This window comes from Seriola lalandi, unplaced genomic scaffold (assembly GCF_002814215.2).
Source record: "Seriola lalandi dorsalis isolate HSWRI2012SDOR001 ecotype SW California unplaced genomic scaffold, Sedor1 jcf7180002049700, whole genome shotgun sequence".
Classification (NCBI taxonomy): domain Eukaryota; kingdom Metazoa; phylum Chordata; class Actinopteri; order Carangiformes; family Carangidae; genus Seriola; species Seriola lalandi.
In genome coordinates this window covers 1715-21118 of record NW_019520253.1, presented here as the reverse complement: position 1 = coordinate 21118, position 19404 = coordinate 1715, and the positions used below count along the sequence as shown (strand labels likewise).

The 19404-nt window shown below is 36.6% G+C and overlaps 2 protein-coding genes and 1 long non-coding RNA gene across 3 annotated transcripts; all 3 read left to right on the top strand.

The window, feature by feature from the left end:
• Nucleotides 1-6: 6 nt before the first annotated feature.
• Nucleotides 7-1627, top strand: LOC147819781 (uncharacterized; the record flags this gene model as incomplete). The annotated part of the gene is made up of 1 exon (XM_087171593.1): nt 7-1627. A coding segment is annotated over one exon (1332 nt), but the record flags the coding sequence as incomplete, so codon positions are not given.
• Nucleotides 1628-5227: 3600 nt separating this feature from the next.
• On the top strand, nt 5228-16323 carry LOC111648918 (uncharacterized). The gene is made up of 2 exons (XM_023398673.2): nt 5228-7170; nt 12121-16323. The coding sequence occupies exons 1-2, from the start codon at nt 5302-5304 to the stop codon at nt 14920-14922; spliced, it is 4671 nt and encodes a 1556-aa protein (XP_023254441.2). The 5' UTR covers nt 5228-5301; the 3' UTR covers nt 14923-16323.
• On the top strand, nt 9694-11010 carry LOC147819780 (uncharacterized). The gene is made up of 3 exons (XR_015436604.1): nt 9694-9747; nt 9862-9928; nt 10518-11010. It is a non-coding gene; the product is annotated as an uncharacterized LOC147819780 (long non-coding RNA).
• Nucleotides 16324-19404: the final 3081 nt, after the last annotated feature.

The following is a 19404-nucleotide window of genomic DNA, read 5'->3' as shown; positions in this document are numbered from 1 at the left end:
GTCAGCTTGTTGGCTCCTGGACCTCATGTGTTCTTACTAGTGCTGCAGATCGGCCGCTTTACACAGGAAGAAAAAGAAACTGTGGAACTGATCAAGAAGTTTTTTGGCAACAAGTCAGAAGACTTCATCATTCTTATATTCACCAGAGGAGATGATCTTAAAAATCAAACAATTGAGAGTTACATTGAAGAAGACTGTGAAGACTATGTCAAAACTCTGACCAGTGAATGTGGAGGAAGATACCAGGTCTTCAATAACAATGATCAGAGGAATTGTTCTCAAGTCAACCAGCTGTTGACCAAGATTGACTCAATGGTGAGGAAAAATGGCAGTGGCCACTACACCTCAGAGATGTTCCAAGAGGCAGAAGCAGCGATACAAAAGGAAATGAAGAGGATACTGAAGGTGAAGGAAGAGGAGATACAGAGACAGAAGATGTCTCTTGTAAGACACCACAAAGAAAAAATGCAAGACAAGATGCAAAAAATTGAACAACAAAGAGCAGAGAGAGAAAAAGTACTTAGAGAAAAAGAGGAGCGTATACAGAAAGAGCAGATGAAGAGGAAAATGGCAAATGAAAAAAGAGCAGAGGAGCAAAGAGAGAGGAAAAGGCAAGAGGAAATTCAGAGACACCAATGGGAACAAAAAGATCTGGGTTTGGAGAAGGGTGTGAATTCTCAATCAGGAAAAACGGCAACTGTTGGCAGCAGGTTCTTTCAAAACAAACCAGAAATAAAAAAGAAACAAGAGACTTCGTACAAGAAACGGAAAGAATGGTGGGAGAAGCAACTTCAAGGAGATCAACAAGGAAAAGAGGAGGAGCAAACACAACTGAACAAGCTCATAGAGGAATATGAGCAGGAAAGAAAAGATTATGAACACAGAAGAAAAGAGGAGGATCAAATTAGAAGAGAACAAGAGGAAAAAGAATGGAAAGAATTACAAGAAAACTTTCAGAAGAAAGTGGAGGATAGGAATAAGAAAAATGAAGAGGAGGCCAGAAAGCAAGCTGAAGAGTACAATGAATTCAGACATAGATATACTGCAGAATTTGCAGCTTTGGTGCAAAAGCATGAGAAGGAAATGGAGGACATGAAGCAAAAACAACAAGAAAACAAGGAGCTCTTGATCAAACGCCTGAGCATGAACAAAACATTTAAGAAAGACTTTGACAGACTGAAGAAAAGACAAGAACAAGAGATGAATGAGCTTCAACAGAACCTTTACACACAAAACAAAGACATCAATGAACTGAAGGAAGCACATGAGGAAGAAATAGATGACTGGATACAGGAACACATGAAGAAAGCAGAAGACAAGGCTTGTTGCATTTTATGAGATGTGTTCTCACAAAAGCAGCAGGGTTTAGTTGCACTTTGCTTTTGGTCTTGTATTGAAGCATGGGGTATAATATTAGCCTATTAATTATGTGTAATTAAGGGCTTTAATCAAGCATATTACATTACTTAGTTACTCATTTTGTTGATAAATACATATCTACTTTAGAAATAACAACAGAGAACTGTTTTGATTTTACTGAAAAAAAAACCAAAACAAATGTGCAAATCCTCTTTTAAACATTTAAAGGTCCTGTAAGCACCTGATGAATCTAAAAAAATGTTCTTGTATATGCAAATAAAATTTTCTTGTGTAAATTATTACTTGTAAATAAAACTATTTCAAAAATAAATAATGAGAAATTCAGTGTTTCAATCAGTGTCTGGTAAAAATGTTGTTAATTTAACAGAGATGAGCTATGGCTTCTGATTTGAAAAAACGATGAGATGTTTTTGCTCAATTCTAACATAATAATGAAATTTGTCTTCACCAATAAACTCATAACTGATCATGATTGGTAAAACAAGGATTTCATAATCCGATGCTACACTTGACGAACCAAATGACTGCAGATTGAAAAGTGACGTTCAATGAACACGTGATATCACCAAAAATCAACATCACAATTAATTATTACATTTACCTAAATGATTAAAAATAACGTATGTAGTATATTACTGCATACACCTGTCCACAAAATTCTCTGTACTCGCTCTAGAATTCTTTTTCGTTGTGGTGAAAAACAAACAAAATAATGGATTATGACTGAGCAATATTTATAATATTTAGTAGTTAACGACATTTTCAGGTATTTCTAAGTAAAGTAAAATGGGCTCAATTTCATATTCTTGCAACAACAAAAATAAGTACTATTATTAGTATTTGTATTATTAGTGTCAAGTTTTTTGGGCTAGTAGTAGTAGTTCATGCAGTAGTTTTACTACATGAAGTGACATCACTTCATAACAAATAAGCCAAAACATTACGACCATCTCTGTATGATACGCTGTTGGTCCCCCCTTGTGCCGTCAAAACAGCTCTGGCATCTTCCACTAAAAACGTTTTCCTTTAATTTGTCACATCTCTGTACCAGTCAAAGTGTCTTAGTAAAGTGTTGGGACACCACATGCTGCCAGTAATTTTTTTGGTTTTTCCTTTAATTTGTCACTAATTTGTCACACTATCTGTGTTTGTAACTTCAGTCACATGCAAATGATAAAAGCTAAACTTAATGAGATTCGATAGGGGTTTGAAGGCATTCAGACTTGATAAGTGGATTTAATACTGGATTCAGATTCAATGAAGTGATGTCAAAATACAAACCCTAATACTGACGTGACAGAAATGAGGTCAGATAGAAAGTCATAATGTCAGTTTCAGTAAACTTTTTATCAATTGCCCAGCCCTTCAATTAATTGATCTGCTTCTTACAGGAATGAACCAGGAAGAAGCTGTGTTATATTTGGATTTTTTTTTTTTTTCAGTATCATAGTATCTGTGGATGATTTATTTACCGTAACATGTAAATGCTTCCTTCTGTGGACAAGTTTTGCTTCTTTTAATTAGATTTGATGGGAAAGCAACTGTGCTCACAAACACCTCTTCCACTTGTCAGGGAGTTTCCAAATCTGCAGAAAACTGGAGGGCATCAGATTAATGCTAATAATATGTTCCCAAACAAGTCCTGTTTCTCTGACAGACCATGAATCATTTTATCACTTCCGTAAATTATTAATCATGTATACTGGCAGTTGTTATTTAATTATCTGCTTGTTGTGCCATGACCTGTTTATTTTTGCCTTGCCTACAGGATGGGAAACCCTGCCCTCTTAACTCAAAACAAAAAAGTTTGTCTTGGCTGAGTTCATCTCATTATGAAGCTGGGACTTTGATGTGCCTCAATGCAAAAATTATACAAGACTTTTGCCTGGTGAGTAAACAAACAGAAAATAAATTAAACAAATAAAATGTACGAAAAATATTAACAACATTTAAATGCATTATTGAAAATACTGTATTCTTAAATGAAGTAATTAAAGTTGTTTAGTGATTATCTCCAGGCATTGACTGTTCTGTTGATAAGATGGACCAGATGGACCAGTACATTTAATTAATGAAGTGAGATAACTTCAACAAAAACTACAGTAAGAGATACACTACAACAAAAGAGCAGCAGAAACATCTTCAGGTAAGTGCCACATGTTCAGGAGGAAATATATAGTAATTACTTTCGGCTACCAAAACAGTACCCTATATTTACTGTTATTACACTACAAAATTATATCTTAAAAAACTATACATGGAAACTGTATTTGAAGCTAACACAGGTGAGAAGTTCGAGAAGTGTTAGGAATTAAATCAGAACAACTACTAAGACCAAGATTAATTTCCAAGACAACAAAATCCACTAAAGGTAAAGCTAGTTAGCATGATTAAAATTACACCAATGCTTCAATGCTACAAGATGACGTCTGCTATTGAGAAAACAAACAAACAAAAAACAAAAAAACACAAAAAATATCCAATTATGAGCCCAAAGTTTGCTATAATAAACAGGCTGCTTACCTGCCTACATGCCAAATATAATGCCAACTCAGTTAAAACAGGACAAAGAGTCTATAGCCATATTCGAAAAACACCAAATTGTAAGTAAAGTCAAATATTCAATAAAATGAAATTTTCAATTGATGATGGCACTGGATGGACAAAATGCATGGTGATTCATCCAACAGTTGTTATATAAATAAATGCCAACTTGTTGGTGGTGCTAGAGGAAAGTTAGGTGATCACCAAAGTAATCAGAGGATGCCTTTAACAGTTGCACTTGGGTTAAACTTCATATCAGTAAGGGCGTTGACATTATAAACATATATGAAAAGTAGCCAAGACATTGTCAAGCCATCAAGAAGAGAACGAATCTTGTGCACAACTGAGAATCTTCATTTGGAAAGCAAAGTAGATGTTGAATTGAATTGAATTGTTGTTAGTCTAGTTATTTTATCTCTGTATTTAATTATTGTAATTTTGGCTTGCTTTCTTAACCCAACAGACTCCAACCAACAGCTTTCCTATTTCAATTTGTCTTCCACAAATTGGCACCAAAGTCACATTATGGCAGCATCTGTATTCAGCAAGTATGGTAAGAATTCACATCAGTGACTATATATAATAAGTAAGGGATTATCACTAAGGCTCATCATTAAAAAAGAAATTAGGTAAACCAAACAAAGAGGGAGAGTGTATAAGCCAGTCACAGGATTAGAGAATGGGAGTGTATTGGTGATGACTTGTTAATTGACCTTCTAGCAGTTGTTTGAATTAAGATTATGATACTTTGTATGCATAATTATGGTTTAAATATTTTTCTGAAAAATGTTGGCATGAACACACAAAAATGTCTACAGTGAACATAATCCTTAGTTTTCAACACATAGCTAATAGCTAATTGAGTTGTGGAAATTCTAATGCTTTGGCTCTTGTTGTTTAGCAGCATCTGAACTCCGGATTGTGATGTTTGGAAAGAGTGAAAACGAAAAGACAACACTAAGTAATTTCATCACAAGAAAAAAAGACTTCCCTCAAATATCAAAGCGCTGTACAGCCACTCATGGAGAATGGAAGAAAAAAACATTAACAGTAGTGAAAACCTCAGACGTCTTCAGTCTGTCTGTGGATAAAGTGAGACACGAGATGAGGAAGTGTGTTGCTAATTGCCCCCCTGGTCCAAATGTCTTGCTGCTGTTAGTTAACCCTACTGATTTCACTGAAGATGACAGAAAAAAATTAAAGTTCATCCTTAGTTTCTTTGGTCAAGATGCTTTTGAACACTCAATGGTCATCAAAACACAACATGGGGGGGGGCAGAATTCTTCAGTGACCCAAGTCATCCAAGATTGCAAAAAAAGGCAGCACAAGATTAACCTTGACCTTCCTGATTATGATCTTCAAGAACTGATAGAGAAGATGGAGAACATTGTAAGTGACAACAGCAGACAATACCTAAACTGCACTGAAGGGGCTGATCACATGACAACACCTGAATTTCCCAAACCCCTTCCTGAACATGATTATCAAGAACTGATTGATCAGGTTAAGAACATCATGAGTGACAAAGGAAGACATCTAAACTGCACTGAAGAGGCTGATCCCACGAAAGTATCTTTAACTTCCAACCTCCTCGTGCATAAGGCTGCAAGACATGAATCTGTACTGAAGATGGCAGATAATAAACATCAGATCAAAGAGCCTCTCAGGATGGTGCTTGTTGGGAAGACTGGTTGTGGAAAGAGTGCCACTGGAAACACAATTTTGGGCAAACAATGCTTTTATTCTAGAGCCTGCATGAAGTCAGTGACCGAGATTTGCCATAAGGCAACGGGAGAGATCGATGGGCAGCCTGTCGCTGTGGTTGACACCCCTGGCTTGTATGACACGACTCTGTCCCATGATGAAGTTAAACAGGAGCTTGTGAAATGTGTCAGCTTGTTGGCTCCTGGACCTCATGTGATCTTACTGGTGCTTCAGATTGGTAGATTTACACAGGAGGAAAAAGAAACTATAGAACTGATAAAGAAGTTTTTTGGCAAGAGGTCACAAGACTTCATCTTTCTTATATTCACCAGAGGAGATGATCTTAAAAATCAAACAATTGAGAGTTACATTGAAGCAGACAATAAAGACTCTGTCAAAAAACTGATCAGGGAATGTGGAGGAAGATACCAGGTCTTCAATAACAATGATCAGAAGAATCATGATCAAGTCAGAGAGCTGCTGAGCAAAGTAGAAACAAGGGTGAAGAAAAATGGTGGAGGCTGCTACACTTCCGGGATGTTCCAAGAGGCAGAGGCAGCCATACAAAAGGAAATGGGCAGGATCCTGGATGAAAAGGAAGACATCCAGAGAGAGACAATGGACCTTAAAAGAAAACACGATGAACAAATGCAAGCAAGGAAAAAAGAAATGTCAGAACTGAAAACCAAAAGTGAACGCCAAAGAGAAGTGACTGCAAAACAAATCAATGAAATTGAAGAAAACTTTAAGAAGGAAAAGGAAAAAATGAAGAGAGAGGATGAAGAGAGAGAAGTGGAGGAAAGGAAGACAAAATGGCTGGATGACATTCAACGAATCCAGTGGGAACAAAGTCTTGAAGCTGAGGGGAAAAGAACAGAATATGAAACTGAAACAAATACATTTGCTAAAAGACAGTTGGTGATGAACAGAGAGGATCGCAGAAAAAAACAAGAGGCATGGGAAGAGGAACGAAGGGAATGGTGGGAGAATTGGTATCGAGAAGATCAAAAGAGACAACAAGAGGCACAAAGACAACTTAACAAACTCAAAGAAGAATATGAGAAGGCAATAGAAAAATATAACTACTTAAGAATAGAAGATACCATCCGAAAAGAAGAACAGGAAACAGAACTGACAGAACTACATGAAACCCTTAGGGGAAATTTGTCAGCACTCAAGGAAACACATGAAGAGCACGCAAGAAAGCAAGCTGAAGAATTCAATGAATTCAGACACAAATATACGAAGGACTTTTCAGCTCTGGAGGAAAAGTATGTCAAGGAAGTAGATGACCTGAAGCTGCAGCACCAAGAAGACAAGAACTCGATAATAGAAAAACTGATCAAACACAAACCATATCGGAAAGACCTTGAAAGATTGAATGAAAAACAAGAACAAGAAATGTTTGACCTGTCACTTTCTACACGAAACAAAGACAATCTGGACAAAGAAATCAGTGAACTAAAGACAAAACATGAGAGAGAAATAAATAACTGGATTCAAGAGCATGTAGAAAAAGCCAAAGGAAAGGGCTGTTCCATTTTATGAGATGTTTTTCCTTAAGAAATGTCCCAACAGTGACAGTGACAGTTTTAAACTGCAAAACTATGATTTAAGATTTTTTTCTTTGTTACATTGGAGAATAATGTTGGCCAATGATAGTGTGTATTTGTATGTAAATGCAGAATAATAAGGCTAAATGCACACCATAAATGTCTCACCCAAGGAGCATTTATTATCTGTTCACTAACTGTCAAGTTTAGTGTACACAAAACTAAGAAAAACCCAAACAGTTACAACATTTTTTTCTGTGCTTTTCTCTTTTTTTATTAGAATTATCTTCTTCATTGTATGATTTATAAAGTTTCACCCTGTTTGTGATTATGATCTGTCAAATATGCTGTCACATATATGTAAACAGACTGCAGGTTAGTAAAGACAAGTTTCATTAGCTGCAGAGTCTGTTCAGTCATTTAAAACATTACTTTTGCTTCTTTTACGGTTCTTCTAAAAGTTAAATCTTCAAACTGACATTTACATGTTTACATTATAAAATGTATATAGAGATATTACAGCATATTTTAACTGTATTTGTCAAACAAAACATACAAATGTTTGTGAAACCAAACCAAACAAATAATGCATAAAGGTATTGATCATATATGTATTTTAATTTACTAAGATATTTGTATTTTTCTCATTTACATTAATGAAGTATTACAATCAATTCTACTTCCATTTTGATGAGTTAAACATGTTTTATGAAGGATTCTAAAATAAAATGTATTCTTTAAATTACAGGTCTCAGACTCTAATTTCTGTCTTTGTCAATCACTACATGAGTTATCCATATATCTTTTGTTTTGTTCACCACCTGTGCTAAATGACTTGAGTTAAGGACACACCTGTGCTGAGAGCAGACAACCCTGATAAAAGTCTTTACATGCCACAGTGTCGTGATCTCTGAGAAACTCCATCTAGCAAATACGTGTTTCTTAAAACAAGGACCAGGGCCTAGTCAAGTTTCTGAAACAAAGATGTTTACATGTACATACATAACTATATAAGCCAAAAATCTGAAAATTACCACCTGAGGTGCATGTAACACACTCACATTTAAGCTCAAACTCACCACATTTAAACCCACAATTTCAATTGTACTTGCTTTCTGTAAGACAGCAGAATGATAAAGTGAGATACTAAAGCATGATGATAAAACATCATTCGTCATCAGCAGTCTATCAGTGCGTCAGTCAGTCAGTCAACCAGTTAACCATAGCTAATTCCTTGTCTTCATACCTGAACCGGGCACTGTCTAACAAAGTCTGGTGATAAAAAAAAATAGTCTCAGATGACTTGAATTCAGTGTGGAGCTTTTACTTTCATTCTTGAGCTTCAATGAAAAGTGATACAATAAGAATTTTATCTTATTCCTTTCTTTCTTAAAGGGATAGTTCGGGTTTTTTGGCATGGGGTTGTGTGTCGTACTCATGAATAGTCAGTACATTACCCACAGTAGATTTTGTTCAGTGCGCCCCCAGTTAGGAAAGCCGACTGGGCCCACCAGCAGACTAGCAGAGCGATGTGTTGCTGTGCACAAGGCCATCAGAAAAAAAAGTGTTTTAGACACGTTTAAAAATGCACAACAAAACAATCCAATATCTGTTTAAATGTGCACTTCATGTAAAGCATTTTCAACAGCTTATCTTCCCATGAAAACAGCACTTTCCTTTGGCACTACATGTTTTCAACCACTGAACTACCGTATTCCTACGCACAAGTGCACATACCGAGCGCACTGTATTACACTGCTTTAACTTGCGGATACTGCATCATACAGTATGCTCCGTAGGTATGCTTGTGCATAGGAATACAAAAAAGGCACTTAAGCCCACTCCAAAATGACTAATTAGTCTCTCTTATGTGTTACTTAATTTAATTGCAAAGGTGCTGCTTGAAACTGTTAAACTGATAATCTTAAATTATTGATATGATATTAAAAAAGGTTTAACAGGCGAACTCCTCCACAATCTGCTAGACAGAAGATGCATCACTGAGTTGTTGGAACCGCAGAAACACAGTCCAGCTATGGACATCTCTATTTGCTTCTCATGAAAACTTAAGGATAGGTTATTTTAAGCATTTGCAAGGCACATCAGGTCATGTGGGGAATATATATTGTTCTATCTAGTGAACATCAAGACAGTTCGCATGACTCAAGTTGAATTGACACACCTCCAGAGTTATGCAGACAACTGACCATGATCGGTGATTAAAGACCTGGATAAGATCATTTCATGTTCTGTTATCATGATTTCTCAAAACCTGTATAAGGGCTATCCTGATAATAACCTGCATGTTAGTGTGCATTCACATTTATGATAAAACCCACCGCAGCAGATTCCAGACTTCCAGATTCCAGACAAGTAATTCTAATTCCTGGGTAATATATCAGTCATGAAATCTTCCTAGCTGATTGATTGTTGCCAAACCTGTACAGAGCCCTGCCTCCTAATTTTGCTGATAAAAAGGTGATCTCAGGTAAACTGACTTCAGTGTGGATCAGTTGCTTTCCTTTACAAGATTTTCAGGAGACTGACACAGTAAGCTATTTGCCTGGTGAGTACACTCAACAGAAAAAATGCAGTAAATATATATATATGCATGTAAATGTATTATAAAAGACTGCATCCTTAAATTGATTGATTTTAAATATTTGTTCATAACCCTCAGGTGTCTGTATGTCAATTGTGCAGCCTGGTGATCAGACGGACAAGTTTCACCGTTTGTAGTTATAAGAGTAAGTACAATATGTTGTAGTGTACACACATTACACAGTATGCTGTGCTAATAATTTAACCAAAAGTATCAAATTTAAAATAAAAAAACATGCAAAAAATTTGAACAATGTTGGGAGGAAAAAAATATTTATTAAAAAAACCCAAAACTATCATCCAGTGTTAAAACTGGGGTCTCCAAATGTTGCAGTTCAAATCCAATTTTTATAGTTTAATCCAAACCTTTACTCCAACAACAAAAAGTATTGTCACGTATGTTTTATTTTACCCAAATAAATGAATATATTAAGTATATGAAGTATACTGTAAGCACTTCTGAATATATCTCATGTAATTACAGTATAATAAGATTGGGTAAAGGCAGCACTGGTCGCCACATTAAAGTGACTTAAATAGATGACTAACGCTAAGATTACTATGACTGGATAAAGCATGTTTTCTTACAAAAGCGGTACTGCCTAAGTATGGTTATTTTTTGCAATATTCCCAGTGAATTTGCTTTTCATGATGTAAAGACTAATGTTTTTATCATTTGATAATTATCTGTGTATTATACTAACACGCACCTTGTGCTTTCTAAAAATCAAACAGACAACAACAGTGACATAATGGCAGCATCGGCACTTACACCACACGGTAAGTCTAGTAAGACAAATGGTAATACATCTCACAGAGAGCGAGAATGCAAGCAACATTACTGAGACTGTATGAAGACAGCAATAAGCTCAAAGAGAAAGAGAACTATGAAGAAGAAAGGTCCGTGTGCTAAAAAAATAAAGTGCAACTGCACTTTCAAATGCTTGAGCAAGTGTAACTAATATTAGTTTTAAACCTACAAGAATACTTATTTTTGAAAACCATTTTGTTGATAAATGACTCACAGCTATAGCCAAATTAGTTGAGAATCAAAATGCACTGTCAAAGTCACCAGTTTGAAAACTTAAAAGTCATAGTACGGGTTATCTGACGTGGAGTTGTGTGAGGTAGTCATGCATAGTCAGTGTGTTACCTGCAGTATATTCGGATCAGCGTGCTGCCAGTAACGAGAGGTGGCCAGGAGCACCAGCACTGAAGCAGGGTGATGTGTTGCTGTGCATGGGGCCAACAAAAAAAAAAAATAAAACCTGTTTTACACATTTTTAAAAGATGCCAACTGAAACAATCCAATATCAGTTTATATGTCAGCTTCATATAGAACATTTTCAGCGCTTTATCTTCCCGTCAAAACAACTGATTCACTCAGCTGACCTACGGCTAGTGTTGTGCCCATTTTTAGACTTCAAAAGAACTAGTTCAAAGTTCAGTTCATACAGATGAAAATGAACTAGTTCATGTTCATTTGTTCCATTTTTTTTTTAATAAATAAATGTCAATATTCTTTTTCAATAGAACCTCCTTCTACCCATCCATCACCAGCCCCAAAGCATTGCCACTCCCAAACTAAATTAATTATTGTACACCACTGACACAGACATTAGTTAGATTTAAAATCTGTACATAAATATAATCCATCTGAGTCTTCACTTGTTTGATCATAAAACTGCTTCAGAAGCTCAAACAAACTGGCTTCAGCAGTTGCAGATGCGTCTGTATCGTCTGTACCGCTGGCACCAGCCAAGCAGAGCCGTGTCTATGGAGACTTCATGAGGTGTGCCGAAAAACTGTCGTAAAACGTGACCTAAAACTATTGTAAAACGTACTGCTCACGTTCACGTTCATCATTTGATTAGTTCAGTTCAGCGTTCACTAAAATTATGAACGCGAATGCTTTCATGCACAACACTGCCCACGGCTGTGGCATAATACAGTGCACTTGTGCATAGGAATACGGTAGAGCGGTTGAGAAAAATGTAGCACCAAAGCCAAACCTGTTCTGTTTTGACAGGAAGATAACATGCTGAAAACATTCTACATGAAATGTACATTTAAATGGATACTGGATTGCTTCAGTGAGTGTCTTTTAAAGAATAAAACACATTTTCTGCTAGTCCAGTGCACAGTAGAGAATCTTTGCTAGTGTGTCATGTTCCAGTGCAGTGCACTGATCCGAATCTACTGCAGGTAATGCATGGCTACCTAACATAACCCCCACATCAAATAACCCATACTATCCCTTTAATACATGACTGAGTCATACATTCAAAGATTAAGATAACAATGTGCGCAAATCATTGCAGAAATTTGAATTTTTTGTTGTTGTTGTTGTTTTACAGCATCTGAACTCCGGATTGTGGTTTTTGGAAAGAGTCAAAATAAAAAGGCAATACTAACCAACTTCATCATACAGAAAAAAGATTTGACATCATATATCAACAAAATATCAACACAATGTATGGTCAATCAAGGAGAGTGTATGAGAATTCCCATAACAGTAGTCAAAACCTCAGATGTCTTCACTCTGCCTGTGGATAAAGTGAGACATGAGATGAAGAAGTGTGTGGCTCTTTGCCCCCCAGGACCAAATGTTCTGCTGTTGTTGGTGAAGCCTTCTAATTTCACTGAAGAGGATAGAAAAAAAATGAATTCCATTCTGAGATTCTTTGGTCAAGATGCTTTTAAATACTCAATGGTCATCTTGACACATGGTGAAGAGGGAAAGAATTCAGCAGTGAATGAACTCCTACAAGACTGCAGACAAAGGAAGAACAGATTGAACTTCGATAACCTTTCAGATTTTGATCTTCAAAACCTCATCAAAAAGATGGAGAAGATAGTCAGTGACAACAAAGGAGGACATCTAAACTGCACTGAAGGGGCTGATCTTATAAAGACACCTGCAACTTCCAAACCCCCACTGAATTTAGTCTTGTGTGGGAGACATCGAGCCTTGAAGGCTTTAGCAGGCAACGCCATTCTGGGAGAAAGAAAGTTTGGTCCATCTGCAGACTCACAGTGTGTTAAACATCAGGGAGAGGTGTGTGAACATTGGGTTTCCCTGGTGGAGCTGCCTGCCTTGTATGGAAAACCTCAGGAGGCAGTACCGAATAATACACTTAAATATATCTCCCTATGTGATCCTGAGGGAGTCCATGCCTTCATCCTGGTCCTACCTGTGAGTCCCCTGACTAAAAAAGACAAGGAAGAGTTTGAGACCATCCAGAACGCATTCACCTCTCGAGTCAATGACTTCACCATGATTCTGTTCACTGTGGATTCAGATCCCAAAGATCCAGCTGTTGTTGACTTTCTTGATAATGACAGAGATATACAGCAGCTCTGTAAGAGCTGTGGAGGACGACACATTGTCTTCAACATCAACGACAAGCTGCAGGTATCTGAAGTGTTGCATACTGTGGAAAGGATGACATCTATGGGATCAAGATGCTTCACAAAACAAATGACTGTCAGGCCCAGAAGCAGAAAGACTAAAAGACCTGTGATGAAGATGGAAGATATCCATCACAGCAGAGAGTGTCTGAGGATGGTACTGATTGGGAAGACTGGCAGCGGAAAGAGCGCCACGGGAAACACCATTTTGGGCAAAGAATGCTTTCATTCTAAGACCAGCGCTAAGTCAGTGACCAAGCTTTGCCAAAAAGAAACAGGAGAGATTAATGGACGACCTGCAGTCATAGTCGACACCCCTGGCTTGTTCGACACGGCTCTGTCCAATGATGAAGTTAAACACGAACTTGTGAAATGCGTCACCTTGTTGGCTCCTGGACCTCACGTGTTCTTATTGGTGCTGCAGATCGGCCGCTTTACAGAGGAGGAACAAGAAACCGTGGAACTGATCAAGAAGTTTTTTGGAAAGAAATCAGAACACTTCATCATTCTTATATTCACCAGAGGAGACGATCTTCAAAATCAAACAATGGAGGATTACATTGAAGAAGACAGTGAAAACTTTGGCAGAAAACTGATAAATGAATGTGGAGGAAGATACCAGGTCTTCAACAACAGAGATCGGAATAATACACAAGTCATACAGCTGTTGACAAATATAGAAGCAATGGTGAAGGAAAACGGTGGGGGATGCTACACGACAGAGATGTTCCAAGAAGCTGAAACAGCCATACAGAAGGAAATGAAAAGGATCATGAAAGCGAAAGAAGAAGAGATGCAGAGAGAGAAAGAGAGGCTAGAAAGAAAACGTGATGAAGAATTTCAAGCAAAGAAAAAGAAAATTGAAGAGGAAAGAGCAGAGAAAGACAAAGCACTCAAAGAAAAGGAGGAGTACATTAACAAAGAACAGGAAAAAAGGAAGCGAGAAGAGGAACAGAGAGAAGAAGAGGACAGAGATCAGAAAATGCATGAAGAATATCAGCGTCAGCAATGGGAACAAAGATTTGAAGCTCTACAGAGAAAAATTGATACTGAATTACAAAAAAATGAAACTTCTGACAAAAGGCTGATGCAAAACAGAGAAGATATGACACGTGAACGAGAGGCTTGGGAAAACGAACGAAAAGAATGGTGGGAGAAACGACGTCTAGAAGAGCAGCAGAGACAAGAAAAGGAGCAAACACAGCTGAAAAGGCTCAGAGAAGAATATGAGCAGGAAAGAAAAGATTATGAACAAAGAAGAAAACAAGAGGATCGAATCAGAAAAGAACATGAGGAAAAAGAATGGAAAGAAGTACAAGAAAACTATGAGAAAAGAGTGGAAGCAATGAAGCAGAAAAATGAAGACGAGGCCAGAAAGCAAGCTGAAGAGTTCAATGAATTCAGACAAAGATATACAACAGACTTTGCAGCTCTAATGGAAAAGCATGACAAGGAAATGGAAGATATGAAGCAAAAGGAACTAAAAAACAAGGAACTCATGATGAAACACCTGCTCACGAACAAAGTGTATAAGAAAGACTTTGACAGACTGAAGAGAAGACAAGAACGAGAGATGAATGAGCTTCAACAGAATCTTTCCACAGAAAACGAAGAAGATCTGATTGAAGAAATCGATGACCTCCAGAAAAGACACGATGAAGAAGTCAATGTCTGGATACAACAAAATGTGGAGAAAGCTTCACAAGAAAAGGGCTGCAACATTTTATGAGCTTATTTCTCTTATATAAATGTCACAACAGTGACAAGGCTTTAGTTGTGCAACTGTGATAGCTTGGTATGAGTATTTGTCTACTGATAACGTACAACTGATGCTTTTATCCAGTAATCAGACACAGTAGTTATATTATGCCATCAAAGCAAGGTGTGGCAGATACTGTATTTAACTCATTACACAGATGAGTCTGTTCTAAAAGCTCTGTGATTTGAAATATTTTTTCTTTTGCAAGTCAATTAAAACATTTATCTGTTTTCCTTATATCACAAAAATATATGCAGCAAAATATTAACTACAAACCAAAAGCATGTCAGTGAGACCTACTTTAAGAGTACAATCGATTCTTAATTATGTCTTTTTGTTTTTCTACAGAAGTCTCTGTATAGTTTTTTCATTTAAAATGCAGTGAAATTTTATATTAACTGTCAGTCTCACAAAGTTGTCTTTTTCTGGATCAGTTGTGTTCATTATTGCAGAATATTAATCTCTATTTGTCAAGTGTGATTTTATTTTTATTTTACATATGGTGACAGGATTGTTTTCACAGCTTTATAGGGTTTTTATTACCTTATCCATTTGGAAATGTTTTTTCTTGTTCTTGTTTATGCAAAATTACGCCAGTTTAAAACCGAACAATATTGAATGTGGTGTTTTAATTGCTGCGTGAGATTAGGTTTGAACTTTTTTCCTATAGACTTGATGTATGGAATCCAAAAAGCATCTGCTATTTTGAGCAAGTTGCATATAGGAAGTCAGAAATATTGTTAATGTCAAATTTTAGTTTGTCTTTTCAATTTCATGTTTCAGACAGAAACCAAATGCACTCATAATTATTTAAAAAGATGAATGTTAATTACATTGTCAGAGTTTAGATTTTCGCTGGAGAAGCTGTGGCTATTTAAGAACCAGTTCTTATTATGTTATGAAAGGTAATGAATAGTTCCTTGTGTGTGGTGTGTTTAGAGTTCTGGCTTTCTTTTTTTCTTATTTGAAGACCAAAGCCTTAATTTCATCTGAACGAGACAACCTGACTCCTCTTGGCAGGTGCTTTTAAAAATATTTTTGTCCAGTTTATGTCGTGAATTCATTTTATGGAATTAGGTAGATAAAAATCACCTGTTAGTCCTTGACCACAGAATTTAATGTGTGTGCTGGTATGTAAGAAAAACAAAAAGGTGAAGCGCCAACAAATCTGCTGGCATATTTTCTTTATCTTTGTTATTAGTGGCTACATCCTGCTGTAGCTGGCTTTTCCAGTTTCTCAACTATTTGTACAGCTCAGCCTCCTCTAGGTTCTCTGTGATTCTTAAGTCAAGTCTAGAGTACCAGTTACAGCCAATAACCTAAACTGCATGTAACCATTAATTAAACACAAATTAAATGTATGTAACCCCAGTTGTTTGCTTTTCTCTACCATATTAGCATTATCATTCTCACACCTACAATTCCTCTCATCATCTGTCTATCTTTTCCTTACATTTCTCCCTGCATCTACAGTGGGAATGATTAAGATGTGAAGAAAAAAGATGTAAATAGAGAAACTAGGAGGCAATTAAAGGATCTGACATGTACCCACAAACAAAAACAAAAGAAGATGGGACATTAAAATACATGGGGGAGAATGGGCGATCATAATTATATAGAGGAAGCAGAGACTGAAAGATGTTTAAAGAAGATGAGAGTCCATCCCAAAGTATTTTATCGTAGGGGGGATATAAACTTCTGCAGAGTTCACACACCTTGAAATGAAATTCCTCATTAATATCAAGCCACAACAATTGAAACTAACTCATGTGTCAAACTCTGTCTGTTGTCTCCACCCATATTTACACTGAAACTGTTTTGCTTGCTCATTTATCCTGTCTATACAGGCCATTAAACAGCACGCTTACACTCCAAAATCAAAACCTGTTTCTATGTACACATGGGCGTGTGAACACTGTTTTAAGATAAGATAAAATTAGAAACTATAATTTCCATTCCAAACCACAGTTTCCCTGAACTTTAAATTATATTAACTTCCTTCAAAGGAGCAGCCTGATGTAGTAAGCATTCTTTAACTACATTAATCTCAGTCTGATAAAGTCACCAGTCAGTCAGTCAGTCAACCATGGCTTTCCACTGTTGACACATACAACAATGACCTGAACAGAGCCCTGCCTTTTAACGGACAAAAAGGTTGTCTCAGGTGAGCCGATTTCAGTTTGGACCTTTACTTTTATCAATGAACTCATAAGAAGAACGATGCAGGAAGAGTTTCACCTGGTGAATACACTTAATAAAAAGAAAATGCAACAAATGTATAAACGTCAGTAGAATGTATTTGGATGTTTCATCCGATCAGACTGTTATAATAGTTTGTTATAAGAGTAAGTATGACATACTGTTGATTCTGTCTTACTGACATATGTTAAGAGCACACATTTATGCATTTCTTAATATAAATTATTTTACGTTTATTTATTAAATATTATTATACATTTAAATACATTTGAGGCCTTATTAAGGTTTAACTTTGTGCATTGAAAGTAAGAACTACAAAATGCTACACAATACTTTCATTATTACTTGGTTTACTTTTGGCTACCAAAACACTGCAATATTTCTTAGATGTTTATTAACAATAATAATAATAATAATAATAATAATGATAATAATGCAATATAATACAACAGTACTGCAATAAAGTGAACTTATTTCATGTTATTTCATGAAACTGTTTAGGAGACTTAAGGTGTAAGAAAATGTCAATACACTTACTGTCTCGATTTTCAAAAACACTATCAAGTTTTAATGGTTATACCCCTGGCCGCTAGATGGAAGGGGTTTTAATGTAACTTCAGCTATTTACTTTTCCACTCCAACATAACAACACAAACTGAGACAGGAAGTAGCATCAGGGTGCACTGCGAAGTTTTGTTAGACCGGCTCTCACGGCACAGAGCTGAAGTGGGGGCTCATTTTTTCTTCCACAATAAGAAGAGATAGACAAGAGCCATGCAGTTTGCAAAATGTACCAGGCCATAATCAAATCCTCAGGAAACACAATGAATCTGAGACCACAATAAGCAAAACATAATTCTCATGTACAGCTAATGGAACAGCAAATGGCTAAAGTTAAAGGAATGGATCTCTTTAAACTCACTCTGGAAAAACAATTCAAACAAAGATACCAACAATCTCAACTCATGCAACCAAAATAATTCAATCAATACTTTCTTTTACTTGCAAAGATAGCATCTCTCATACATACACTCTATTTCTATTTCTACCCATTACAATATTTCATTTTCCAAACAAAATGTTTGGCCACACACCTGTTTGAGTGCAGCAGTAACTGATTGGGAACTAGAGGCTTCTCTGTGCGCAGACTCCAAGCTAGCGTCTACCGATAGCCTTCATGAGAGGCATTCAGTGGACATGTGGTAAATTATAGCTGCCCACTTAACCGCTTGAGTCTCTCTATGAACATCAGTCACACACCATGCCACCCAGAACTACAAGTAAACTGTGGGAAATGCTGAAAGATGACTGAGCCCGTTCAGTGTTGTAGAGAACGAAGGTTTCGGTAATTTATAATGGAGCACTGTTACACCATAGAATCCTGCAAGCAATTTGTTTGTCTGATATAGGGAGATGTTAAAGTTCTTTGCAAAGATCACACAAAAAGTACCGCTTTGATGATGGATGTTAAAGGGAGTATGATACATGCCGATCCCACTGTTCTGATTACATAAAAAAGGACACTTTTGAAATAACATTTTATGAATATGGTTGTGTTGTATGACTGCATAAATTGTCTTAAAGCCATTTTTGGTTCACAAAAATACAATTATTATAAAATTATGTATTCAGTGTCTCCTGGACAATCTTGCAACCTCATCCTCTTCCTTTCAATCAGCTGGGGTGGTTCAGTGGTTACTAAAGCAAATGTTCACTCTGAAGCCTACCATGTTTAAAATATGGGTTTTCATGGAGCATCTGTGTCATGGTATTACATGATATTGGTATACCATAAGGCAAATTACTGATTCAAAATAAATGTGTTACTTTTCATGTCAACACCACACAAAGAGATGAAAAACAAAATTTCCCCACAGTGACAGCAGAGGGCACTAAAAAATTGTGGTCATTGGGCCTAAGCAGGAAAATATGAACAATGCAATTTTACTGAATTAGAATATTACAATTAAAATATGAACAAACTGTTGACAAGAAATTCAATTGAACTCAATTGACCTGTTGTAGCCTGAACTCAAACCTACCTCCATGGATTTAAGATGGGTGCTCGTATGAGCATAATCACACGCATCAAGGGAGATCACTGCAGAGGCAATTGTCATTGGATTTTGCGTCTTTGCCTCTGAGAGATGAATTCTCATGCCCGTAATTTTGTTATAAAGGCTGAACCCATGATTTACTGCCACGCTGGAGACTAGAATTACCAGCACCACTGCAGCCAAAGTTTTGATGTCG

What these genes read in the sequence shown, in the direction of transcription:
- LOC111648918 (XM_023398673.2), top strand. Translation starts at nt 5,302, where the DNA reads ATGGAGAACATTGTAAGTGACAACAGCAGACAATACCTAAACTGCACT. An exon ending in AAGGAAAGGGCTGTTCCATT is followed by an intron (nt 7,171 to 12,120) that starts TTATGAGATGTT and finishes TGAATTTTTTGT; the next exon opens with TGTTGTTGTTGTTTTACAGC.